We start from the raw sequence: 26,868 nt of genomic DNA, 5'->3' as shown, positions 1-26,868 counted from the left end.
TTTCCTGATATTTATTTTCTATTAAAGAAATGTCTTAATGTTTCACTTCTGATATATACATATATATATGAGTATATATATAACGTTGTTAATAGTGGGACCTCCACTCAGCAGCATAACATGAATGATAATCCTTATCATCTCACTTATTACACATAATCTTGGAGTATTTTGCACAAATCTTATAAAATGCTATGAGAGAGGAGACAGCAAGGGCTTTTCATACAGGCAGCACATTCTTCACGCAGCAGGATGACCTACCTGCAGATGGCCCCTTGCCCAGGGCTTATGTCACACTTCCCATCATTCAGGCAGAAGTTTGGTTGCAGATCACAAATGCTGTTGCATGGCAGCCCATCGATGCTCAGGTAGCCAGGATTGCAGACACACTCAGCTTCCCCGCTCCAGCGATTTACTAAACATTCGGAGAACTCATTGCAGGCTTGGAACTTGCAGGGATCAGCTTGTTCACCTGAGAGTATGCAGAGCAGAAAATACTAATGATAGAGGAGAAGCTTAACTGAGGCAAAGCACTGGCTGGCTTCTGCCATTTTCTGTAATGGTCTCTTTGTTAAAATAATCCCTCAAAATCAAGCATGTGTCCTTCCTGAAAAACAGAAGGTTCTGCTAAGATGAACAAGCAGTAGGATGCATTCCTCTATCTGCACATTGCAGGTCTTTGGCATGACTAAGACCACCCACAAAGCCAATTGAAAAAGCAAGTATAAAGTGTTCTTTTTCTTACTGGAATGTGCAGTATCTCAGATGTTCTCTGCCTGCTCTAACTGTATTTTGCAAATGAGTAAAACACAGCTGATCTCCAGTATTTCTTGTTACAGAAAACCTAGGCAGCATATGGGAAAATGGCAAAGGGGCTTCAGGCGCTCACCACCTCTTGTGCTGGGATTTACCTTTTTTGTCTGCAAGGAACACAAGCTTGTAACATCTGAGGTACCTCACTTGGACCAAGCATAAGAGGCTGGCATACAGTTAATGATCAATATCGGAAGATTTGTCGTGCTAATTAGACTATCTGTATGAGTGAGCTACCCCAGAAGAAACAGCTACCAATTGCCAACAGGTGAGCACTGCTATTTTTCTCTAACCTTAAAACAGGAAATATTTCTGAGTTGCCTGTATGGTAAACCCCTGGCTAACTTGGAAAGGGGAAGAACTTTCTCCCTGTATCAGATGAGGGAAATAAGAGGGCCTGTAACTTTTTAGTACAACCAAGGCCTTGCTACAGGAGCGAGGCAGCAGCTGTTGCCTGTGCAGATGCCCACCCGGCAGTTAAACTGGCTACCACCTGCAGGAATAACCACATGGAGTTAGCTCAAACTAGGTTTGACCTTACTGAAACTAAGTACAATAGAGATGAACACCACTGTTCTTGCTGAGTAGCCTTCCCTCTTGATCCCCAGTGAAAGTGCAGCAGCATTATGCAGAGTATTACATCTGCCAACTTTGGCCCCATATTTCTATGTGGGCCCTATACAGTTTGCTTAGTCTGGGTCCCACTTTGATTTTCATCTCTTCAGTCCCTTAACAGATGTTTATTTGTCTGTCTGTCTGAATTCTATCTTTCTAAAGCCCAGCCTGTGAAAAGCAATTGGGCTGTGTCTGAACTGCTGGGATCCTTTTAAGTCCTTAAAGCTGAAGTTGCTCTAAACCCCTTGCAGTAAAACGCATTTCCCTGCCATCTTCACCTGATTCCACATCCAGGGAGTATTTATCGATGGCCAGGTTCATGGTGTGATACGCAGTGTTGCAAAAGTCTTCCAGGATCATGTACACAGCATTGGTGACATTCCGAGGCACAGGTTTGGCAAATTTCATTCGACTGTTCACCACAATGCTGCCGTTTCTGAAGTTGAGGATTTCTAGATTCTGGAAGCCCGTCAGATTTGACTGGAGGTAGGGCACCAGCTGTAACACAGAGAACACAACAGAAAAGCTCATTCTTTGAATCTCTACTCAAGCCAGTTGCACTGGCGTTGTGTCAGACAGCAGGAGCCTGAATTATTTTATCCAAATCCCACAGCAAGGGCATTAAAACTTTACCCAGTTGACGCCTGTGCTGGCAGCCTGCCAAGAGCCCAAGTACTTCAGGCAGTTCTTAAGAGTATCCCAGTTTGCAGGCATCTTCTAAAAAACCTACAGTTCGGAAATACGGTTCTTGGGACATACATAATGCTTTCCCTTGACCAAAGCACTGGGCACGCTCGCTATTTCACAGGGTATTTCCTTCACACAAGTCTCCCTCCCCTCTCTCTCTTTTGCTCCCTTCACCTCCTGCAACAATAATGTTCTTTTAAGTCAGGAGCGGAGAATTTCCTGGTTAAAATTTGACAATTTTTGCTGTATAACCCCCGTGGGGCTTTGCTAGCCATCAGCCGATTTAGGAACAGCCTAGTTCCCTGAACTTGACACGCTTTAGAGATGGGCCAGTGCAAACCTCATGAAGTTCAAGGCCAGGTGCATGGCCCTGCACCTGGGTCAGGACAATCCCAAGCACAGCTACAGGCTGGGTGGAAAATGGATTGAGAGCAGCCCTCAGGAGAAGGACTTGGGGGTGTTGGTTGATGAGAAGCTCAACATGACCCGGCAGTGTGCGCTCGCAGCCCAGAAAGTCAACTGCATGCTGGGCTGCATCAAAAGGAGCGAGGGCAGCAGGTCAAGGGAGGTGATCCTGCCCCTCACTCTGCTCTGGTGAGACCCCACCTGCAGTCCTGCATTCATGTCTGGGGCCCCCAACACAAGAGGGATTTTGGAGCTCCTCGAGTGAGTTCAGAGGAGGCCACAAAGATGATCAGAGGGCTGGAGCACCTCTCCTGTGGAACAGGCAGAGAGAATTGGGATTGTTCAGCCTGGAGAAGAGAAGGCTCCAGGGAGACCTTATAGCAGCCTTCCAGTACCTAAAGGGGGCCTTATGAGAAAGCTGCAGAGGGACTTTTTCTAAGGGTGAAAGGAAAAAGGGGAATGGAAAGTTACAGGACAAGGGGGGATGGCTTTAAGCTGATAGAGGATTGATTTAGATTAGACATCAGAAAGAAATTCTTTACTATGAGGGTGGTGAGCCATTGGCACAGGTTGCTCAGAGAAGTTGTGACTGACCCATCCCTAGCAGTGTTCAAGACCAGGGTGGACGGAGCTTTGAGCAACCTGGTCTAATGGAAGGTATCCCTGCCTGTGCCAAGGGGACTTGAAACTAGATGATCTTTAAGGTCCCTTCCAACCCATTCTATGATTTTATGGTAACTACCTCTTATTTAGGACGGGTTGAATGTGTTACAGGAAAGTTACCTCATCACAGCCCCAATTTATTTACTTTTCTCTCCCTATAGACTGAATACAGAGCACTCCGGAAGCAAGTAGGGGGAGCACCGTAGTGACTTCAGCTATACTGCTGCATTTATCGACACCAGCAGAACATGCGGCCCACAGTGCTAAAAAGTTACGCTTTAGAGAAACTACCGACTGAGAGACAAACAACACACCCCAGCCCACTGCCCATTTCCAGGCAGAATTTTCCCATGGACACAGACAACATCTCTAAACACCAGTCTTGAGTTGCTCTCTGCAAAAGAGAGCCAACAAGCTATTATTTACCAACATTTCTGTCCTATCTGGTTAATGGGTATTTAGGATAGAAGTGACTCTTACCAGTTCCAAGAATCGCTGCTCCAACGCTTTATATTCAGGGGAGTTTTTATTGAACAGGTCCTCTGAGAACATCATGTTGGTAACCCGGAGACTGAAAAACACCACTAGAGCTCGTGAGGGGACAGGAGTACTATAGCCATTTTCACGTGTGGCCCAAGCCACACTGGCCATCTCTGTGGACTGGACATGAGTTGTTAGCTCCACATGACTTTCAGTCATGCTCCTTCCCTCCTCAGTCAGCTCAGGAGAAAAGTGGACAGGGCTCACACGATCCAGGTCTACTGAAACATCCAGGACGCTTGTAGTTTCATCTCCCAGCTTTGTTGAGGTAGCCACAGATGATGGCGCCGTGGATCCCATAGGAAGGAGATGGGAGGGAAGCTCAACAGTGCTGCTTGTTGCACTCACTGTTACGTAAGTGCTGAAGCCCATGGAAATATGTGCATCGTGCTCTGTGCCACCCTGTCCAGCAAAGCCCTCTAGAACAGTGGTCTGATCTATTACAGAAGGAACTGCAGTCACAACTTGAGTGACAGGTGGCGTTGCTGATTGCACTGTCTGATCTAATGAGTTTTCTAGTGCTCTGTCAGTAGGCCAAACATCAGCAGGTTTCTTCACTGCTGACTCAGTAGTGTCTTGGCCTGCCAGTGATGAATCTAGGGTTTGCTGCTCTTCTGTGGAAGCATCGGTGTCTTCCATGGAAACATCAGGGTTGACCGTGGAAGCATCAGGGTTTACCATGGAAAAGGTTACAGTCAGAATAGTTTCTGAGGAGCTTGTGTCCCAGTGGCCTATTGTAGCAGCTTCTGTTACATCTGACTGCTCCACTGTGAGTAGCTCTTCTGTCATTGTCCTGTCTTCATTTTGGTGTTCAACTGCTTCAGAAATAATGTTCTGACCTGTACTGGACTCTTCAGGCTCCTCCATACTGACAGTCCCTGTAGATGCAAGGAGAGTATCTTCCACAGACAGAGCTGTATTGTGTGGTGAGACAGGGGCCTCTTTAGTTGGCATGTCGACAAAGGAATGGTCCACTGAAGGCTCCAAAACCAAGGATGGCGTAACAAAAGAATCGTACATGCTCAATGTTTGTGTCTGTGTAGATGGTTCCACTGGTGATGGCTGTTCTGTCTGTAACAGAGGTACCTGCTGAGTTGTAGTCTCTGGAAAGACAAATATTTCAGATTCATCAAGGAAATCTTCTTTTAGATTGGCCATACCTTCATTCTCCTCTTTGGAAGGATTATCTTCTAATTTATTCCTAGAGTTAAGAATATAGTCTAAGATCATGCCTTCAGGAATATCATCAGTTCTAATTAGCAAAGACTCATTGTCATCTTCAAGCCAGCTGTCAGCACCAGGGTAGAAAACTGGTTCCAGTGTTGCATCTTCCCAAGGCCAAATACTTGATTCTATTTCTTTTCCTGAACCATCAAAAGCTGAACCAGACCCATCATCATATATAACTCTGTCTCCAAAATATATATCAGTTCCGTCTTCCATAGGGTGGTGTTCTAAGGGAAAAGGAATTTCTTCCACAGGCTCATGCAACACAGAGTCTGCACTGTTACTGTCTGCAGGACTACCTCGAGTTACTTCTTTCTCAGCAGATTCTGTTTCTTTAATAACAGTCTCTATGACTGAAGAAGAGGCCACTGTTGGTGCAGAAAGCAGAGGAACTGCATAATCATCTGCAGACGGAGGTTCTTCAGGCACGAGGTGAGGAGGACTCAAAGGCAAAAGGTCTTCAGATAGACCAGTATCTTCAAACCATAAAAATAAATTTCTAGTTAGTTGTTGTTTATGATAAAATGTGTCAAATTACATTAATTTTACTGTTTGCATATCTGTATTCAACATGTTTCCATGATACCCTGCCCATGGTAGGGGGGTTGGAACTAGATGATCTTAAGGTCCTTTCCAAGCCTAACTGTTCTATGATTCTGTGATACATCCCAGCCTTTGTATGCCAAAGTCGGAAGGACCCCGGTGACCTCTCCCACGTGTCATTCAGATATTCTGTGGGCCAAGTGAAGAGGTAAGAAAATACTTCTGTATTAAATTAAACAAGTATCATGTGGGTACCATTTCCTGAAGGGATAAACAGCATTATTAGCTGTTACAAACATTTTACCTTAGCTTATTATTCTTGGACACATGCACACAGGAAAGGTAAAAACTATCAGGGAAAGACATCCAAATTTTTAGACCTTTCTGAAAAGTAATTCTGGTGAACTATACCTTTGGTGAGTATCAGAAAACACTGGCATCCAACTTTAAGCTTCAGTCAATAGCATTACTTACCATCTAAAGAATTGGAGACTGAAAGCCGTTCCAGAGAGTCCACAGAATCACGCCCTAACTCTGGTGCAGTGACCAAATCAGTAGTTGGATTCATATCCTCTAAATTCAGCCCATCAGGCAAAGAAATGACGTCAGTCTCTGAGGAGAGCGGAGCTTCAGGTGCCAAACTGGCCTCAGAGTCCGGATTTCCTGGTCTTGGCCAGATTTCATTGTCATTGGACTGTTCACTGTCTGAAGTGGAATCTGGTTTGGTGAAATCAAAGGGCAAGGTATTGCTGACAGTTGATTCATCTGCTGAAGGGCGTTCAGCTAAAAAGGTGCTGTCCTGGAACATAAACCCACTATTAATATTTCCACTATTACAGAGGAAGCATTGGCTGTCTGTGTTGAGCTGAACACATAGAGGTGTTAAGAGCAGCCAACAGCAAAATCTGGTACTACTGTCTCTGAGAGAAAGTAAGGGACAGCAACAGGAGGGGCTAAACTGGGAGGATTGGAAAATATACACCCTTGGCTAATCATGTGCAATGTACATGTAAAATGCACATCCTTGTGACATACATTTCATGTCCAGTCATGTCCATTAAAAAGGGAAAGAAGCCATTTGGATTGTTTGGAGTGCAGCTTCTCTTAGGGTACTAAGAGATTTACCGTCTACACCCAGCCCATCTCCTTTCCTTTACTGAGAAAATGGATCTGTCTGTTTCTAATTAAACCAAAGATAAATGCCTGCCTTCCTAAAGCATGAAAAGCTCTGAACAGCTATTATTTATCAGCTGCATAATCAATACAGTAATTATTATAGTTACCATGACACATAAACAGTTTAGGAACTGAACATGAATGTATGCATGTGGTCATTTATTGTTATCTTTTAGTACGTGGGCATGAGAACCCAGGAGGGAAACAAAGCCCATAATGTAAAGAAGAGCATTTAGAACCTGAAATAACTTTAGTCTTGAAGCCGAGATGCCTGTACAGGAAAATAAATCATCTGTGAGCAGTAATGATGAACAACAAAGAACATGCACCATGATCTTATGAATTGTTTGAAATGTGAAAAAGAATTTGTTTGTAAATGTTCAGTTTGCACTCCATTTACTTACTACTCCATACCCCAATCATTATTTGGTTTACAGTTACAATACTTGACACATTTCATCTTTGAATATTAATCTGTGTCTCATGAGGGAATTATATTGAGAAAAAACAATAAAGAGATTAAGTTATTTGGTTAAGGCTACAAAAGCAAGCTGACAGCCTAAAACTGAGGGATTAGTGTTTCATGTGGCTACCTGCCCATATATCAGTGCTGTACAGTAGTCTGATGTGGACAAAAAAAATCACTTGGGGTATGAAAAAAAGCAGCAGCAATTTACTAAAAACTAACCAATTGCCAATGGTGACTAGTTCAGTGGGCAGTGGACACAGGTTTCTGTAATACTTATTGCAGTTCAGAACCATTGTAACCATTTCTGGAGCTCACCATTCCTGTCTAATCTCTTACTTAACCAGCATGAATAACAGGAAGAGTCCAAATACTTTTCAATTTGAAATTTTATTCCTGGTTGAAACCTGGGTGAATCAAACTTTCAGCTTCATTCAAACTGTATTTGAATGCTTTGGAAACAAGCCATTTCAGATCTCTTTATTAAATTATTTGTCTACCTGTATTGATCACATTTTTATAGCTGTTATTATGCCACCACTGACTCCTCACATTTTTTAATTTATATGGTAACAATCAGTTGAAAAGTATATATGCACCATATAGACATGTGCTCCAGCAATTACCTTTTCTTGGCAAAACTGACCACTATAAATTAAGCTGTAAAAAAAGTTATTGTGCAAAATTAGAAACAAATTACACATATAAATTCCATAAAGAATGAATAAGGACGAGCAGCAATAGCTTCTCAATACTTCTTTCTTTTATGTGAGCGTTTACTTGCCAGGGATTGCACTTCATCATTTATTTGAATGTGGATAGATGTTCCTATGACAACTAACATTATCCAAAGATTCTTGTTACAGTGCAATATATTATATTAACAAGTTTAATATCACATTGGCAAGCTCTGGTTTTTGCTAATGTCTTTTGAAAGCCTTACAAATATGACAGATGACTGCAAACACAGAACCCCCTCCCTGATTTTCCATTTTCTGCTGCCAGAAAGGCATTGTATTCAGCAAGCCAGATCATTCTACCTGTTACAGCTCAACAGAAATAGCAAAAAGATACAGATTTCAAAACTAGACTTGTTTTTTTCCTCACTTTTTAAGAGAGCTGTAAAACTCCAAGAAAAGAATTGATGATTAGTTGGTACCATCTGCTAGCAATTAGATGGTGAAGTCATGACAGCCCCACATTATGGCACGAGTAATACAAGTGTGATAATACAAATCCATTTATTCTCAAATCAGCTAAGAAAAATACCAGTAAATTTCTTTTTCAGAGGTGACAGTTCTACTTAACAGTATCTACTTGAACCATAAAGGTTTGACATCTGTGGAAGTAACTGACTAATCATTTCAGCCTTGTTTAATCATGTTTGCGATTTTCTTAAATTTATCTAAAGTTACTTCCCAAATTATCTGTGTATTGCAGATTGCACACAGCAGGTTTTTTGATATCTTCTACATAATTAAGAGGTTTTGTCTGAAGACACAATGACATTATTATTCGTAGTCCATGATTAGAAAACAGAAATGTTTCTTTTACATACTATTCCCTAAAACTGGTTTAAAATTTGTTATTGCAAAGCTACCTCTACTCTAAAATCTTCTTGCCTGCACATTTGTCAGAGTATCCACTGATAGAATGCGAAGATGGCAGAATTCTTTGTCTTACTAAAGTAAACATCTGCAACATTTCAATCTAGCTAGATAGCTCTATATAAGAGAAAGCCCTGTCCTCAAAGTTAACCTAAATTCATCTTTATCCACACCATGTTTAAGCCATTTATGGCAAATCCATATGAATTTGCATTTTAGACATCAGTGATTAGCTTTTAGAACTTACTTAGGGAATACTGGCATGAAATTAAGGATATTATATCTGCAACCATTCTAACATGAATATTTGGGTTCTGTGAAGTAACGGTGAATTTTGCTTCCATAAAGATTTCAGAAGTTGACCTGAAATTAAATGTGTCACAACATTATCTCATAATAAACTTAGTGAAAATCTATCATCAAGCATAGGTGGATCTGGATTTTTTGGCACCAGCTGAGCTCTTGGAAGCCACATCTGTGTTACACAAGAGAGTGCAGAAAAGAAACTTGCTGGATAAACCCTTAAGACTAGACAACGCTCCACCATTCAGCAGTTCTAGCTATTGGCAGAACAAATTGACTTGATCTCAGTGTCACTGACACCTGACTTGGTATCTCCTCTTAAAGTCCCTTTGCATTGTGCAGACATGGTCAGGGATACTAAGTCTCCTGTCCAGTGGAGAACTCCAGTCTATGTCCTGGGTTGTTCCAGAGATAATCAGAGCAGATAATTACAAATTCAAGGGGAAAAGAAACAAACCACTGCTTAGTATTTTTCTGTGTTTCCTTTGCTGATGTTAAGGGAATGGAGATAATTTTAAAACTGAATTGAGAATTTTCTGTGAAAGCAATACAGTAACAAAAGGAGCACATGACACTTAACAGTTTATTTCTTCTAACAGTCAGCTTTAGTGCTAAGGTCTATTTCTCGCTTTCCAAAGAAAGGTAGTGTTGTGGGAAGAATCATGTCTTTAGAGCAATTTACAGTCCAAACATAAGAAGCAAGGCCTGGCTCTACAGCTGGGAACACGGTACTGTCATGTAATATAAGATGCTAACAGAAAACTGTTGTGTAACAGATACCAAATTATCAGATGAGAGATTTCACCAGAGGTTTTACTCCAGTATAAGGTGTGCTTTCATTACTACATATTCTGCATGAACAACAGGATAGAGAAACTCTGGGTGCTGACTGCAGTTCTGCCTTGCTGAGTTAACTTGTTCAAATGTGTCCAAAGGCCACTGCTCAGAACCATACTTACATCGAACTCTGGGTGCTCCAGCACAACTGAATGCTCGGTAATCCAGGATGGGTCTTCTGGTACAGGGTGTAATATTTCCTTCACTGTGGAAATAAAAATACTTGGGATATAAAGGCTGCAGTAGCAGTGTGAGGAAGCTGTTTTGGAAGACTAACTGAAAAACCTTTCCCCACCTCATATTCATGAGTAAAATCTTTTCAGACTGTTTTCCAGTGAGATTTCATTTCTGGAAATGCCCCCAGCTCACTAACAGGAAGTACAGAGTAGTTATGAGAACATAAGGGTGGACAGCACTCCTCTGCCACCTCTAGCAGGATTGGTGAGTATTCAACAGTAAACCAAGTATTTCCTTTGTGCTGCTCAAGGCTACTAAGCTGAAGGTCATCTTGGTGCAACATGCATCATGTGAACCACATTTCTCCTTCTATTCCTGTTAATTTTTGGAAGCACTACTGAAATTTCATACCACAAAATTCAGCGTCAAAGGAAAAAAAGAAGCTAATCTAATGGAGTAAGAATTAAATACCCCTGCCAATGTCTTGCCCTGGTTAAGATCAGAGCAAAACAAGCTGCAACACAGTTGTTTTTATTGCTTCTTTTTAATTATTCAGAGGGCAGCTGCATAATTCACTCATCTGAGATTTATTTTATAAAACTTCAGATGTGTGGCCCACCAATGCACCATGATTAATACGCACCATTAGTAAGCTGGAGAGAGTTGGGGTCTAAAGACAAGGAAGTATTTCCAAGCAAGGCATTTTTCTGGAGGATTTCAGCAATATAATCTTGGAAATCACTGATGGTGTACACAACTGTTGGATTATCCTCTATGTCCTTAAAGGAGTTATCCTCCACCTTGTTGGAATGAAGGTTAATCAGGTCCCAGGTGGTGTTGCTGATGGCTTTTCCATCAAACGTAACAGCAAAGTGAACTTCCAACCCACTTCAGTTGTACAAAGAGAAAGAGAACAGATGAGAGATGCAAGGTTTTCCAATGTATAGCAAACACTATGATTTTTTTTCCTAAGACTCTATGTCAGTACCTTTTTTAATATAAAACTTATTGCTTTAAAGGATTCTGAATAAAAATTATTTCTTCACACCTGTGTTTGGCTGCTTGTGTTTTCCACCACTACAAAGTTCTCAAGAAAAGACTACCAGAACCTGGCATATGGTCTGGTCCCAGCCCTGTGTTTGTTTCTACTAGTGAGTGGTAGACAGAACACAAGCAGACCACAATGTTGGTCTTCTCCCAGCATTATTAATAGGCCCACCAGCATGCAGCAGTGTGATGATTTTAAGATCATGCCAGTGATGGGAATGGGTCTGAGGTATGAAAACAGCCAGGAAAAACAGGCTGTACATAGTAGTAATCTACAGTAGCAAGAGGGAGCTCTGATCACTGTCACTATGCAGTGTCAATCTCCTTGACATTGTGTCTTTAATAGCAACAAAATGGTATTTAATACAGCTTATAATTGGGAACATTTTTCTAGACTCATTTGATCGTTTATTCTTCAAGTGTTGCGTCTGTGTGCAGCTTAGCTCCCCCACTTGCTTAATTTTCTTTTCCTGAGTATGTCTGGATGGTCTTTTCCACATGGCAGTGTAGGCAGCAATCTGATTTACCATACACTGGGCAAAAGCGTGAGGGAGCTTTAGAAAATAGAACATATTTTGTGTTTACACAGGGCACAGCAAGAAAATGAAGTAATCTATGAAGTGTTAGAAAAATGTGCTCCAAAGACAGGTTTTCCTCATTCCACAGAGCTGGTCTGGATTGTTAAAGTAGTGGCTCTGTTCAGAGAAGTCTGTAAAGCCCCAGCATCAGATACAATGGAGACATAATCAGGAAACACACTGACTAAAACCGGGAGCCTGCTGGAGTTTTGCTACTGGCTCTGTCATTGAGATGAGCCTACCATAGGCTCACCATGGGCACTCACTGTCAGCAGAGGAAATAAAAAAGGAAGCAGTAGTGAAAAGGCAGAGCAAAGATGGAATACAGTATGCTCCTCAAAAGTAACTTTTAGATCTAATACAACTGTGCTGTCAGTTGCAGTTAATAATTCCTAACTAATAACTGCAACACCATCATCTGTCTGGAAAGGGCTAAAACATCTGGTGCTTGGAACACAGCCTTTGTGAATAGCTGCATGCATCTTAGCCTGCAGTAGTGTAGTAGAGGATGGCTTTAAGCTGCTATTGTTTGTGAAGAGATTTGTGTCTTCTAACCTATGTTCTAAAATTAAAATGCTCATTCTCTGGAAACTGTTTGTGGAAAACAGTTATGCCTTTGCAGAGAAACACACAAAACAAAACAATATATCTGGTAAGTTAAAGGCTGCAGTTCATTTTCTGTCTTGTGAATTTTTAAAATCTTAAAGGAGGAAAATTTTGGATGCTTAACCTGCATAGGTCTGACAAAAACAAGTCCAGACTGATACCATTTTCTGTAAGGAACGTTTATAAAGCTACTGCTAAGATGTGTAGTAGCTGATCCAACTGCCTTTGCTGGAGAACTGTGGCTTTCCTATCTACTGTAATTTCTGTAACAATAATAATCCTATATCTAGTCAAGACTTTCCTGCAGACTATAAAGACCTTCAGTCATCGTAAAGCAATTTTGTTCTCTTCACAGAAGAGACTCCTATACCCAGGTTAGCCCTGTAGCTGACTTGTGTTTAGGAATATTTTCCCCAAGTGTTTTTTGGTTAGTGGTTTTTTTGTTGTTGTTGTTTGGGGGTTTTTTTTGTTTTCTTGGTTTTTTTTTTTTAATGATTAGGACTTAAATAAGCAAATTGGGTTAATCGATAATCAGATCAGTTACTTGCAGTTTCTGGTAGAACCCCCTCACATAATGTTTATGCTGGATAACTGTCTTGCATAAAATAAACTACAAATCCCCAAACCTGTATCCTCCAGCTAAACATGTTTTTCCATTTGTATTATAACAGTATCTATAAAAAGTTGTCTTTACCTGTCCTCCTCAGGAGAGCTGAATATAGGCACAAAACAAAATACAACAGCAAAACCTGTTAAATCAATGTTACAATTCCCTTTAAGTCTTCTAACTTAAACAAATTTGCTTTGCTGTTCTACAGGGAACACAAATTTTAAGAAGCACACAGCAAAATAGTCGTAAGTTGCATAGTTACTCTGCTACATACCAAACTGTTGCACTTTACTGAACTGAGATATTTCCTGTTGATCACAAGGAATCAGCAGAGCAGAGCCATCTCAACTTATTGCAAATAATGCAGTTAAATGGCTGTTGGCACCAAGAAAATCAAGGCTCACTAACTCTACCTGAAGGTTTAGTTCACAAACATGGGGTTTTTTGTCATGCAGAGCAGAGCACAGAGCTCTAGTACTTTGCAGAAATATAAACCTTTTATTTGTCTTCTCAAATGAACCAAGAGCTTGCAGGTGTATTAGACTGCAGATACCAGAACAGAAGGGTTTGCTATCTTCCAGGCTGGAAACCGAACACAGTCTAGGGTTCCAACCATAAAACCTTACTCGCCATGGCTGCTTTGTAACCTGCGTGTTTACCAGGTAAGATATTACAGCCAGTAAGTTCTAAGAAACACAGCTTACAAAGTCTCAAAGAACACACAATTTAGACTAACCAATAAACAGTCTCATTAGATTCTGAAAGTTATATCCAGGCCATTCAAGAAAAATCAGAACTTACGATCCAGGTACCCCAAAACTCAGACATCAGATGTTTGATACATAATATGCAGGGTGCTCCTTTTCCCTGAATTAACTTAAAATGTCATTCCAAAGCACAAATTGATTTGAGGAAACTAGTCTTAAAATACATAAAAATATATATATATTAATAAAGAGAGTTAAAACATTGCATATAATTTGTCAGATTATTCACCCACTTATGTTTTGATCAAGTAAAAACCTTTACATATCTCAAATACCAACTTTCAGAGTCATCCCATATTAACATTAAGAAGTTGGAAAAAAAATTAAATACACCACATTTTCCCCAAAAGGTTTCTTTGTTCTTCCTTGTTTAATACTAGGACATGTCAGCAGTACTGAAGAAGCATCAGATGCTAATTTTAAATTAGAAAATATCTCTCTTAACTTTAGGATAGAATGTTGAATAAGAATGCCTTGTCTTAAAATCAATGCAAGCATATCATGGAAGATCCCCTGATGGATGCCAGGAATAAAAAAGAGATGATTATATTTACATACAGTTCTGTATTTCTGTTTCAACCTCTGTATAGAGAGGTACCAAATATGAACGCACTTGTCCTTTGGTTCGGACATGCTAGGAATTCCCACAGACATGCCTGCCATTCTCCCAAGTGTGGCGCTAGCCCATCACACCATCAGACATGACTAATTTCAGTTACCATGTATGCATCAGCATCTTTTTACCTGTAATCCAGAATACGAATGGTTTTGTATCCAGGTACTCCTTCAAATACACTTTCAATCTATTTTGAGGAGAAAAGAGAAAATTAACACAGAATTCCTCCACCCTACTCATTTACTGAGAAATCAGGAAGTATTTTCAACATTTTCTAAAAATGTATCTGAGCTATTACATCTAATAGGAGAAAAACAGTTGAATATTTTCTATCTCCTTATGGAAGAAGAGTTTTGGTGTCATTGTCACGTTATTAGAAAAGGATAAGTGTTAAGAATAGCATCCAGCATTCCCTAAGAACTGTATAGAAACATTCAAAGGGGGTGAAATCCAAACAGACTCTGCAGGGATCTGCACTGCCCATAGCAGAAGATATTTTTCCTCTTATGTATGCAACACAAACTTTTTTCTGCCCAAAAGGTTTCCATTACCTCCCAAATCTCTCTGGATTAAAAAGAATTTAGGAAAATGCTTTGGACTTCAGCAACTGAGACAAGAGGGGCAGTGGCCACTGTAGGAACAGGGACCTCTTGGACTCCAAAGAGGCACTAATGCATTACATAGCACAAAGCACAGCTCATCTTCATTGCCCTGAATATACAAAGGGCTGACGAGTGACTGGCAGTGCTACTCAAAAAAGGCAAGTGGGGGCAGCAAAATGGCAGCACATCCAGGCCTAGTTCAAATAGTCAACTGTGTTATACGAGACAAAAACCTAAGAAATAGAATATTAAAGGTCCATGGTGGTTTGGGTTTGGTTTGTCTCCCTCCCAAAAATTCCTTGCCAGCTAAGGATTATTTTTTACTCTCAAATTCTTCTTCCCCTCCCCAATCTCCCTCTCTATTTTTAAACTCTCTAGTGAGACTTAATCAATCGAAGTGCTGCTGACTTTCTTTTTTTCAGGACCTTCTTCATCCAAGCACAGAGAAAACCAGGCAAGGGATCAAAGGAGTGGAACATCCTTGTGCCAGGTGGCCTCTGTCCCATCTGACATTTCTTACACACACACTCTACAGCATTGCTACTTGGCCACACAACTAGGAAAATTAAGATGTCTAGCCTATGCTAGCAACTTCTGACAGTTGTGGTGATGGTTTTTGGCTGCAGTGAAGAGTACATCTCTTTCCCATCTGGCCTATGATCTGGCACAAGTTTAGCCCCAGTAAAAGAGATTCAATAGAGAACCCCAACTAAATGGCACTAAGAAGGAACCAAAGCTAGAGAAAAGATAAACCTCATGGTGTGGTGCTGTATGGCAACCTGGACGCCTCTCTCAAGAGAAAGGAAAGACAAACTCTGCCCCTAGAAACTGATGGTATAAAATTACCATCATTATAGACAAAATAAAAAATATATTGGAAACAACAGGGAGAGGAAAGTTAGGAGACAGCAGTATGATCATACTTTAAATATGCATTCGCATATTGGTGGGCCAGTAACTTTTATTTGTAATTAAAACATTAAAATTTAATTCAAATTAACTTGAAATCAAGTTTTAATAAGTCATGCAAATATGTGTATATATATTTATATGTATATGCACATATGTATTTTCCCTTTAAGTAGGTGCCTAGCAGTCTAATCCATGGATCATTCCCACTGACTCCACTGGGATTTAAGGATGTGTTTTAAGAACTGGCTGGAGGATTTTAGAATGCGCTCACATGCACTGCTAATTCTGGGCATAAATAAGGAGCAAGAGTTGTCTTGGCAGCCTAAATTTCAGAGAGTATCTCATTGCAGTGCAGAATGATTCATTTGAAGAAATGTCACTCCTGAGCAGAAATGAGTTCTGCTGTTTGCCACTTCTTCTGATTTCCCCATCTATCACCTACTCTGCATAGACAGATTCTCTAGACTGATGCCAGAGTTTCTCCTACAGTCCTAACTCTGGACGCTCTGTAATGGTTAAGATGTCCTATATCCCATTTCAGCGCTCAGCTTCTGTAGAAGACCCAGAGCATGCACACACAAGCAGATGCTGGTAGACCTGTACATCTTCTCCCTGCCCTCCATGTTAGTGCTGTGCTGTACCTGAATTGCTGGAGCTGCCTTCCAGCACTGCCACAGCACAGGTTGATGGCTCTGAACTGCAGTCAGTTCATGTCCTGCCATTTGAGAGTTCAGGCAGGCTGGTTTGCTAAGACCCTCAAGTTATCTTTTTCACTCCCCGGTTTCAAACCAATTACATTGTGTAAGTATTCAAACTGGACAATGAGGTTAGAAAGCACAGAAATAAACTCCTGACAGATTAGTCACTAGACTGATGTTAGATGTATCTTTAAAACGTAAGATTGTCAAGTCCTACAACTTTAAGAACTAATGAAGTTGCATCAAGAGGCAAACAAGAATCTTGTCACTTACCTGTGAGTTTAAAAGCTCTACTGCAGTAGTACTGACAGGGAGAGGTACTGAACATTTTTGAAAGGATGGTAAGGCCAAAGTTAGCCCTGGTAGAAATACGTCTTTAAAAGGATTGAAGTAAGTGGAAATGTTTTTCATTTATTATTATTTTGCTAACATGAGGCAAAGTAAATCAAAGAAATCAGAAAATGGGAAGGAGAGAGAAAGCAGTCCCTCAGAAAGGTCCTGTTTAGAGTATATCCCAGTTCAGGGGTTCAGCATAATTTGCTGATCCTCCCAAAAGCATTCTTTTACTTCTTTTGCCTGCAAAAATTATAGCACGCTAGTTCACGAGAAACAGAAAAGGAAAACTAGAGTAATTGGTCTTTGGTGACTGGTATTGGTCATTGGCTACACACAATGTATGGCACTCCGCTACTCCAAAAAGACAGCATGTCAGACAGAGCACTGTATTCTCATGGTGGGTGAATGTTTTCCAGCCTGCCTCAGGCAACAAAAGCCCTAAGGTGGTTTTGCAGAGCCCCCGAGAAAAAGGCACTCCTCACACAGGTGCTACTACTGCTTTGAAGAGCCAGCAAGAAGAAAAAGGAAGCCAGGGAAGGTAATCACCTGTGAAATGATTTGTTCAGAGAGCCGTTGACGCCTCACAGCAGTTGGGTCCTTCAGCTCCTCACTGTACTTCCCACCAACAATCACAATGCTGAACTCAATCATCTGCTCGGTTACAGGTCTCACTAGCTTCTCATCCTGCTTCTTTATCTCATTATTGATCTGGAAGGGAAGAAAGAAGGGAGAAAACAAGAGGTGATTTAATGCCTTTATTTTTGTTGTTGTTTTGCCCTTTGCTGTTTTCCCCAAGAAATAAATCCTCGTGACTCACCACAGAGCAGATTCCTACCTGTCCTGGATTTATTCCATGTAAAAAGCATCCCTAGATCAGCTGGACAGTGTGCTGGGACATGTAGTCTAGGTCATGCTTTGCCTAGAAACGTTGTACCAATATGATCCTGAGGTCTTTTCAAACCTGGTTATTTTATGATTCTATGATTGATTCTATGATATGTATATGTACGTATGGTCTGCCATCTGTCAACAGCACACTACATTCCCAAGCTTCGGTCCAAACATCTTTCTTATGTGGGCCTTAAACTTCTCCAGCTACTGCAGACCTGGAGGTTTCTCTGGTTCATGATGGGACAGAAAAGCTGAGCCTTCTCTATAAAATGTTGTATGGACAGGAACACCTCAGGGCGCTACTCATGGGCTGCATTGATGGTCATGGTACTTAATGACCTGAGAAAACCTCAGTCCAAAGCACCACATGCTCACCTGTTTGCCTTACACTATAATGGAGTGCTGATGAAGCCTTAGGGACAGAAGCAGCAACTAATGATATAATCTACAAAGCAAGACCATTCTTTGAGAATTTGCATATTGCAGATAATTATATTTTCCATTTGCACATCTTTACTCCAGTGCCAGGGCATCTAGTTGACCTCAGCTACAAACAGAAATCCAGTTATGCGAGATGTTCATGAGGCAGTTTAAAGTGCAATTATGCAGGCATTAACAGTGAACCAGTCAGAAATGGATTGATTTACTCCAAATTTTTTCATTTATGACAAGGCTCCTACTTACTATTCCACATGGAAGACAAGTTACCTTTGCAAAGTTCTACATTCAGGTTGTTCAACCTCAGCAAATGAAGGATTCCCCCAGATAGACAACAGGCACTGGGAGATCTGCAGGGACTTCTGCTGAGCTGAAGTGATGGGCTTCAACTGCTAGGTCAACAGCTGCCCAAGAAGCCCTGCAGCAGTGGCTGCCCAGTGCATTAGGGAAGCATGTAGCTATCATGCCTGCCATCAGCAGCAGTGAATTCCAAGTTTTAATCTTATTTGAATGAATGAGCAACACAGGAAGAGTACTTTCTGCTTAGTTCCCTAGTATTTTACAACCACCATAGTATTCCTTGTGGTATACTAAAAGACATGAGGAAAACCAGATCTTGTTTCATGGTTTTGTTCTAAAACAAAAAATTGCTATTTGTGGGGGAGGGAAGGGAAGGCAAGGCTGGCTTAAGTTAATTTTAGCCAAATAGCCAAGTGTCTTTGGCTATTTACATGCAGTTATTGCTTTTTCCCCATTAAAAAGGAAAAAAGCCAACAAACCAGACCTTTTTAGCAAAACTGCAGCCTGTGTTATGTATGGTACAGGAAATGGAAAAACCTTTCTCCAGAAAGTTTATCTGCCACCAGTGAGCGGCTTTCACATTGTTTAAGGACCCTCTAAAAAGTTTAGTTAAATTCTCTCCCTCCCCTCCATCCCTTTTTTATTAGATAACTTTGTTAAGGACCATAATGACTGGTACACTACTTAAAGCTACTTAGCATTTGAGAGGTACATACTTAGGTGGCATATATGTGCTGCTACTATACAGCTGTTTGCAATGCCATGTAGTTTCAATCATTTATCAGTCCTCCAAAACCAAAAGTACAGTCAACATCTGAGTGCTGAAGATGAGCTTTGCTCACTCTTGGTCTTGTAATCTGCTATGCATTTTGGCTGCAGGGAGCAATGATGAGGTGTGATGTAACTGTACAGAGTGAAAACACTGTAGTAGCAGCAGCAATCTGACTCTGGTTTCTTTCTGATTTACTGAGTGGTCCCACTCTCTGCCCAGGCAGAAATACTTCAGGCAGTTCTGTTTCGAAAAAGAATAGAGGTGTTCATGGGACCAAACCACAAGCGTTCTTGGTACGTAATATAAAGTCAGACCCTGGACTTGAGTCAGAAGCTGTCTGCTTCATATTCAGTGTTTATTCTTGGAAGCACAATATCAGAGCTCAACAGTCGGCCGTGAAAGCTCTAGAAGAAAGTACAGTTTGGCCCAGCTTTGTTTCATGGCCATAGTAGGTAACAGAACAGTGCACAGTTAAACCCAGTACCATAAATCAGCTCCTGCTTATATGCAACATGTACAACTTTGTAACCTTCTCAGTAATCCACCAAGAGTTTCAAGTATATAAGAAAACAAAAGCCAGCTGGTTCATAGCACTGGTTTGCAAACTTTTTTTCAGTCGTGTAGGCCCATGAATACTGCAGTTGGATCTAGAGTTTGGGCTTAAATTTAATCCAGAGAAGCTGTTTCATGGAAACAAGTACTTCCCTGGGACCTACGTGGTGGTCAACACTCCTGGAAGCCAGCTCACTCCTACAGAGACATTTTAAGTAGTTGCTGTAGGCTTCCGTGTGTCAGGAGGTTGCTTGAATATCAAGGTAAGGGTGATTGTAAGATGAAAAATAAAACTTCATCTATGCCAGCAGAGGAAAAGGAGCAAGAATCAGGAGGAGTCTTCAAGGCTATTTAGGCCACCTCTCTGCTGTCCTACACAATTGTACCACATGGAACCTCAAAACACTGCTACAGCAATTTAAAGTGTATTATGATTCCATAGGAATAATAATGCTCTGCATTCTTCTTGGAGCTCTCAGAAGCCCTAGACATTCCTGTGTCACTAGCAAAATCCTCACCTGCTAGCAGAACTGGTCTGCTGTCTGTCAGTGTTGGGGAAATGGCATTGCAAAGCCTCTGCAAACAAAAAATACCTACACAGGAAATAATTTTAAAACTTTCTGAAGTTCATGCCCTGTTTTTATGAAATCTTGATTTGTGTTAACACGCTATGCTAACACCACCTTTCAGTAGGAAATGCAAATGACCGCAAATAGTATTATTTAGAAAAGTCAACAGAATGCTGAACCAAAAAAACCCCCAAACAAGCCACTCACATTAGTGTCTGCATCTTTGATCTCATGGATGGTACCAGCCACAGGACTTTCAACAGAGATCTCGTGAGGGGGAGAAACACTGGCAGCTGCACCTGAGTTTGAAAGAAAACAGTATTATTTTGCTTGGTTGGTTTCTATACCCATGTACATGTAGATACACACAGGACCAGTTCAGCAGGCATAAGCCAAAAGTAAAACCTGATTCCTATTCCCATCATCATGACAGAAACGACACGGGAAACATCTGAAGGGCCTGAGAAAAAGTATCAAATACACTAACTGGAATAAAATGCTAGTGTTCTGTCTAAGCAGATATATTTTTGGGAACATGAAGTTAAGTGCAGTAAAAAGTTCACAGAACTAATTTCTCAAGTAGGATTTTCATGATTCATACAATAACAAAATAATTTCAGCATATAACGTGATCTCCAGATCACAAACAGCATTATCTGAGCTGCAAAAATTCACAGCTTTTTCTGAAATCCAAACTAAATTGAATTTCTCAATTTTCTAGTAATTCAGAATCAGCCTTGACAGGAGTTAGGTGAAAACTGACCTCTCAGTGTAGTAACATCAGCATCCGAAGCTGGAGTTGGGATCCCACTACTGCTAAAGAAAAATACAATCAGAAATTGAAGTTGGACATGCGGAGATGGATTTATTAGGTTTTGATTTATCTGTGATTCTGTTGCCACCCACAAAAGCATGTTTGCAGAAGAAATTTGTCATGGTACTACTTTACTGATAACCTCATAAAAATTAGACTTTACAATATTTCAGTTATCTTTTGCAACTTAGATACTGGGTCACTTGCTCACACAATAATGTGCCTCTCTGGATTGCTAACTGCCTTATATTCCAACTGACTTGGAATCCCACCCAAAAATACATTTTGCCTCTTGCAGGTCTGTAAGGGAAGAAGGAAGCAAATGCAAAGACCAGAAATAAAATGCAAAGATAACCTGTAATAGTCTATAAAATGCTCAGGTTTTAAAATACTCTCCAGTATTTTAACATCATAACTGTACTGACATCACTGCAAGAAGATGGGTTCTTTTCATCGTGACTTTTACTCTGCTTATTTAGAAATCTTCAAAAGGCATCAGTTTCCCAATCCAATTATTGCATTCGCACACACGTAACACAACTCTAGGCCAAACGTGAAAAAGAAAAACATTTCAGATAAAAATCAGATGAAGACTGTCAGCCTGAAGAAAAACTAACAGCTTTGACATGGCTCTTACAGTAAACGTGAGCTTCTTGGTGCCAATTCTGTAAACCCTGAGCAACCGTCAAGTTACCAAGAGTGGGAGGCACACTCTGACAGAAACAAGTCTTTCCTGAATGAAGAAAAAATGTTTTTTTCAAGTTTGCCATATTTTTAATATACACAGCCCAATCTGTAAGATTGCAAGTTTAAGTGTTGGACAGAAACTTAATTTCAGACTTCAGGAAATCATTGAAGTTCATTGCACTGAGATATTTCTCTCATTCCTAATGGAACTTCTTTTTTTCAGTTGTGATATTTGTGCCATAAAATAAGCACCGCAGCAGGAATCTTCACTGCAATACATGCAAGCGCTGATACCATGTGAGCCATGGTTCGTAGCCTTGCCAGGTTTGGGTTTTTGATTCACATACTAGATTACAGGTCTTGCAGTCTGTGCTCAAGCAAAACTCCACTGAAAGTTAATGGATATTTTGCCTCCTTCAGGACGTATTGTCAGCCTCTGTATCACTCCAAATCACAAATGTTTCCAGCACCAGCCAGATAACCAGATCCAAAGTTACATACTAAAGATACCAGGACACAAGCATATGATCAAACATATGATAGTTTCACTGAGTTAACATCTCAAACACAGTTTCTGCCCCTGCCTCTCACAGACACGTAACACTTGCCAATAAACAGACCTGAAGACAAATCTGATGAATTTTCTATTTGAGCCAAGAAACTTTTCACCCCTCCTAGCACAGGCTAGTCCTGCACATACCAAAATATACCATATATACATATACGGTATGCATGCATACCTGCATATGCCAACATGCCAACATACCAACTATACCAAAATACAGTAAGCTCAGGGAATGTTAAACTGGCAGGGTGAGAGCTACATAATAATTATAAAATATTAGCAAAAAATAAGATAATCTCCAGATGAACAAAGCAGAAAAAACTTAACAGTTTAAACAGCACCTTCATGTATTTTCTTGAACAACTAAAGTCAATGAGCTCTAATGCAAGCTTCGAAATGAACAGTTATTTGTGTCTGCTTCCATCTTGTGGACACCGGTACCTGTTTTAAGTCATCAGTGCAGTGTAAAGTAACTCTCTACAGATTCTTTGGCAACCTCAGTAAATCTTGGAATGATTTTCAAAACTGGAAAGCCAAATTTTACTAGCAAGTATAATTTAGACAAGATATCCTCTCTTACTCTCTCTGCCATTGCTGTCACATGTATAAAGTCACAAGAAACTCATTCAAAAAGCTTCAGCTTCTTTCTGCCAAAAAAACCCTCAACAAACAAAACCAACACAACAAAACCCCACATTAAAAGGGTTCTGGTTATATTCTGGAGGGATTTAGTTTCCTTACTCATTCACCATCTTAGAACTGAAATAAAAACTATTGCTTAATTATTGGTTGGTCAGATGAAATATTTTGCAATTAAATTCACCTAACTCCAAGGATACATTACTCTTACCAATTTCAACAGGCATTAGATTACATCTATACCAGAGTCTCACCAAACTACCTCAGTAAATAAAGCATTTTAGTCTATCATGGTTAATGATTGTTCAGAAGCAAATATGATTCCACTTTTCAGGAGAGGTGAAACAACCCGCGATCTTAGTTATTACAAACTGTTTCATGTAACCAAGGTCAGAATAAAAACACAAAAGCAAAGCGACATGCAGTGAAACAGCTCTGCTACAGGATTTGTAATGTTCTGATCAGCTGAAGTGCTCAAACCCATATTTAAAGATAAGCTAAGCCTTTTCTTTAGAAGGGACAGTGAGGAACTTGCTGTGGCAGGCTCTGAGCTCAATCTGAGACTCGCAGGACTCGGTCCAGCTGCTCTCAGGTCAGTGCCCAGTACACCTGGAGGGGCCTTCAGGCACTCCTGACCTCAGCTGCTGCCCCAGGAGGCGCAGGGCACCCATGGATCCCATGTCACCTCTGCCAGCCTTCTGCCGATGTGTGATGTAACTTGGGGCATCTCAAAAAGACCTCAATGACTACCTGAGCAACTGAATTGAGCACTCAATTCTGTAGTGGGTTAGCCACAGGGTAGGGGTCAAACGTCTCCCCCTTCTCTACAGGACAGGTGAGAAAATAAGATGAAAAAGCTTCTGAGTCTAGATAAAGACAGGAAGATTGCTTGCTGATTACCTCCACTGGCAAAACATCCTCAGCTTGGGGAAAATGAATTTATTGTATACCTAAATAGGTTTGGGTAGTGAGAAGCTGACAAACCTTGCAGCACCACCTCTCCTCCCCCCTTTCCCAGGCTCAGCTTCACTCCTGACTGCTCTGCCCGGGGTGGGCTCTGCAGGGGCAGCAGGAAAATGTCTTCCTGCTCCAGCATGAGTCCTTCTGGGCTGCAGGGAACACCTGCTCCTTCATGGAGGACCTCCCCGTCCTCTGCCTTGGACATCAGTGTTCCCCATCTGACATTTCTCATTCCTTCTGTTCCCTCCTCTCCCCATGCAGTGTTTTTGCCCTTTTCCTACACACGCTTTCCTGAGGTTCTGCCTCCACAACTGTGGGGCTCAGCCGTGCGCTGTGGTGGGCCCGTCGGTTGGATCCAGCTGGAACCAGCTGTGCCCAGCTTGGGGCAGCCCCAGCCTCTCCTCACAGGAGCCCCCTGCTGCAGCCCCTTGTCGCCTGCACACAGCACAGCTGTGTTTGACAATGTGCCCACAGGTCAGTTCTAAGGTGCTTGAGTTCTTAAAAGAAAAATCCTCAAAGCAGTCAAGAAAAACCAGAGAGAATGCTATGGTATAAATCACACTTTCAAAAGAGGAGCAGTTTGCAAATGTAAAAGCCTAAAATTAGCTTTCTGGAGTAGAGTTCTACTTCTAGATTAGATAACTGGTTATAGATGTAGCAAAATAAAACTGTCCAAGTTTCAAAGGTCCCGGAGGACTCTCTGTCACCGACTCAAATGAGTGGCACCTCTCCAACAGGACGCTTCAGTTAGTAATGCCAGCTTTGGCACTGGTAAGCTATACAGTGGCAACCACATGGCCATGGGGCCACTATGGGGGTGCTGAAAAGCAAGGTGAGAATAAGGCTGCTGTCATTTACCCATCGCACCTCAACCAGCATCAGCCCACGCTCTTTGTCAAGGGAAGGTAATATACTCTTACTGGCACCGAGGGGCTTTTAAATACATGCCTCCCAGAGCTAACCAATTTTCTGACAAGATTCCAGCTGGCTGAAAATTAAAACCAAGGGCTTAAATAACACCTCGTAAAACTCTAATCAATCTAACCAAGCAAGAGCAGTCAGTACCAAATTTGGTCACATTAACAGTTATCACTGTTTCTCAGGAGGATAAAAATACTGGATTAAGAATCTGCGCTATAATCAACTTCACTTTATGAACAACATTGTTATTTCATTGCTTTACCAGAACGGTGGGGTTTGCTTTCTTTTTGCATCCACTTCTTTTTGCATTCTACTTCCCCTTAATATTTTAATTTTTCAAATGCCCACTTCATTAATCTCCTAAACAAGTACTAGGTGTCTCTAAGGAAGTCACTCAAAATGCACATGACTATGCATATACTGATTTGCCTGAACACCTTGCTCCTCAGGGTAAAACCAGATTCGAATTCCTCTTCAGTCACACTGTTTAAAATATAAAGGATTTTTTTTGGCCCCAAGATTAATCCAGGGCCAGGCTTTATTTTTAAGTATACCTACACTAGCAAGGTTCTCCAGGTGGAGGGGCCATATTCCAGCAAGAGCTTATTGTGATTTTGAGACACATACACACAAAATGTAGTTTCTATTGTCCTACCTGCATGAGTGATGCCCTGGACCACCTTGGCTGAGCAATAAACAAACTATAAAAACCTACACATGTGTATGGAGAGACAGGAAAGAATATACACAAGCAGATGTCTAAGCAGCAGAACAAACAACACTGCACCATGTTTCCTTGGCAGAAACAACTGTTTTCAGAACACGCAGCTCTGTTAGACGCCAGGATCTAGGCAGGTGTAAGACAAGACCCATAAGGGCCTTAGAAGTTGATCTGAAGCAAATAGTGCTTACGGACAGCCTATATGTATTAACACTGCAAAGACAGCTCACAAATGCAGCCTATATTCCCCCTTATCAAACTCTATGGTATGTATTTCTGTGCGACACCAGTCATGTCAGGAAGGTTCCAGTCCTCCAAAGCATGTACAGAGCCCCATTGACTCATAGGCAACTGTACGGCCTAAACAAGCTCTTTATGTGCAGCCATACTGTGTTATTCAGGAGAAGTAACACTCTAAATATGTGAAATGGGGCACCAGTGATACCATTTCACCCCCGCAATGAAATTTTATAAAGGTATTAATTACTTTTTTCTATACATTGCTCCTAAGGTTCAACACAACCCCAACTCTGCGGTTGAAGGGGGTAACATCCTGAGATTTGTACTGCATGCTCTGGACATCCATCAGTTTATCAATGATTGATACCATTGTTTATCAATCTGAATGTCCTAAAGTCTAATTTGCCATGTCAAGCATTTATTTTTCTTAAACATTATTATTTTAATGCTCATGATGCACAATAAAGCTCCTAGTTTTCTACTGCAACAATTTTGTGCTACTCCTTTGCCTTCATTTAAGATCTGTTTTTTGATTTCCTAGCAATTAGACAAAACAACTGTCCCATTGTCACCAGACATACTCCAATGTTAAGACAGCAAACTTCATTATGCACAGTCCCAGTGGCCTACCGAATAAAGCAATCATTAAAAGACTTTAGCTGATGTAGTGCTCTCACACTTCCAACTGGGGCAAAACTCTGCTGTCCACTAGGCTGCTCTATGCACATCTGGATTATTTCCCATATATTACTTTTCTTTTGAGGTTTTCTCCTCAGTGGTACTTAGTTTAATCCTTAGTTCTTTAAAAGGCCAGGCTATCTGAGCATTTAACCTGTGTGAATGTGTGTAGCCTTACGGGAACAAACTTTCATCCTGCTGTTATGTAACTGTCAGTAATGCCAGATTGCGAGTTATTCTGGGAAGTAAATTACACAAGTAGAAGCCACCCTCCCACAGGCTACACTAAA

General features: G+C 41.0%; 1 protein-coding gene across 1 annotated transcript in view; it reads right to left on the bottom strand.

Annotated features, from left to right (window-relative positions):
• IMPG2 (interphotoreceptor matrix proteoglycan 2) overlaps nucleotides 1-26,868 on the bottom strand; it is a 59,659-nt gene that overhangs the window by 6,596 nt on the left and 26,195 nt on the right. Inside the window, exons 6-15 of the mRNA XM_030475963.1 lie at nucleotides 21,117-21,169; nucleotides 20,561-20,652; nucleotides 17,378-17,539; nucleotides 14,412-14,470; nucleotides 10,703-10,947; nucleotides 10,005-10,087; nucleotides 5,968-6,292; nucleotides 3,664-5,426; nucleotides 1,707-1,926; nucleotides 262-472 (exon numbers count right to left, since the gene is read on the bottom strand). Of these exons, the coding sequence (XP_030331823.1) occupies nucleotides 262-472; nucleotides 1,707-1,926; nucleotides 3,664-5,426; nucleotides 5,968-6,292; nucleotides 10,005-10,087; nucleotides 10,703-10,947; nucleotides 14,412-14,470; nucleotides 17,378-17,539; nucleotides 20,561-20,652; nucleotides 21,117-21,169 (3,213 nt within the window). The remainder of the gene's footprint in view (nucleotides 1-261; nucleotides 473-1,706; nucleotides 1,927-3,663; nucleotides 5,427-5,967; nucleotides 6,293-10,004; nucleotides 10,088-10,702; nucleotides 10,948-14,411; nucleotides 14,471-17,377; nucleotides 17,540-20,560; nucleotides 20,653-21,116; nucleotides 21,170-26,868) is intronic.

The sequence above is a fragment of the Strigops habroptila genome, chromosome 2 (genome assembly GCF_004027225.2).
Source record: "Strigops habroptila isolate Jane chromosome 2, bStrHab1.2.pri, whole genome shotgun sequence".
NCBI classification, from domain to species: Eukaryota; Metazoa; Chordata; class Aves; order Psittaciformes; family Psittacidae; genus Strigops; species Strigops habroptila.
This window is presented reverse-complemented; position numbering and strand designations above follow the sequence as displayed.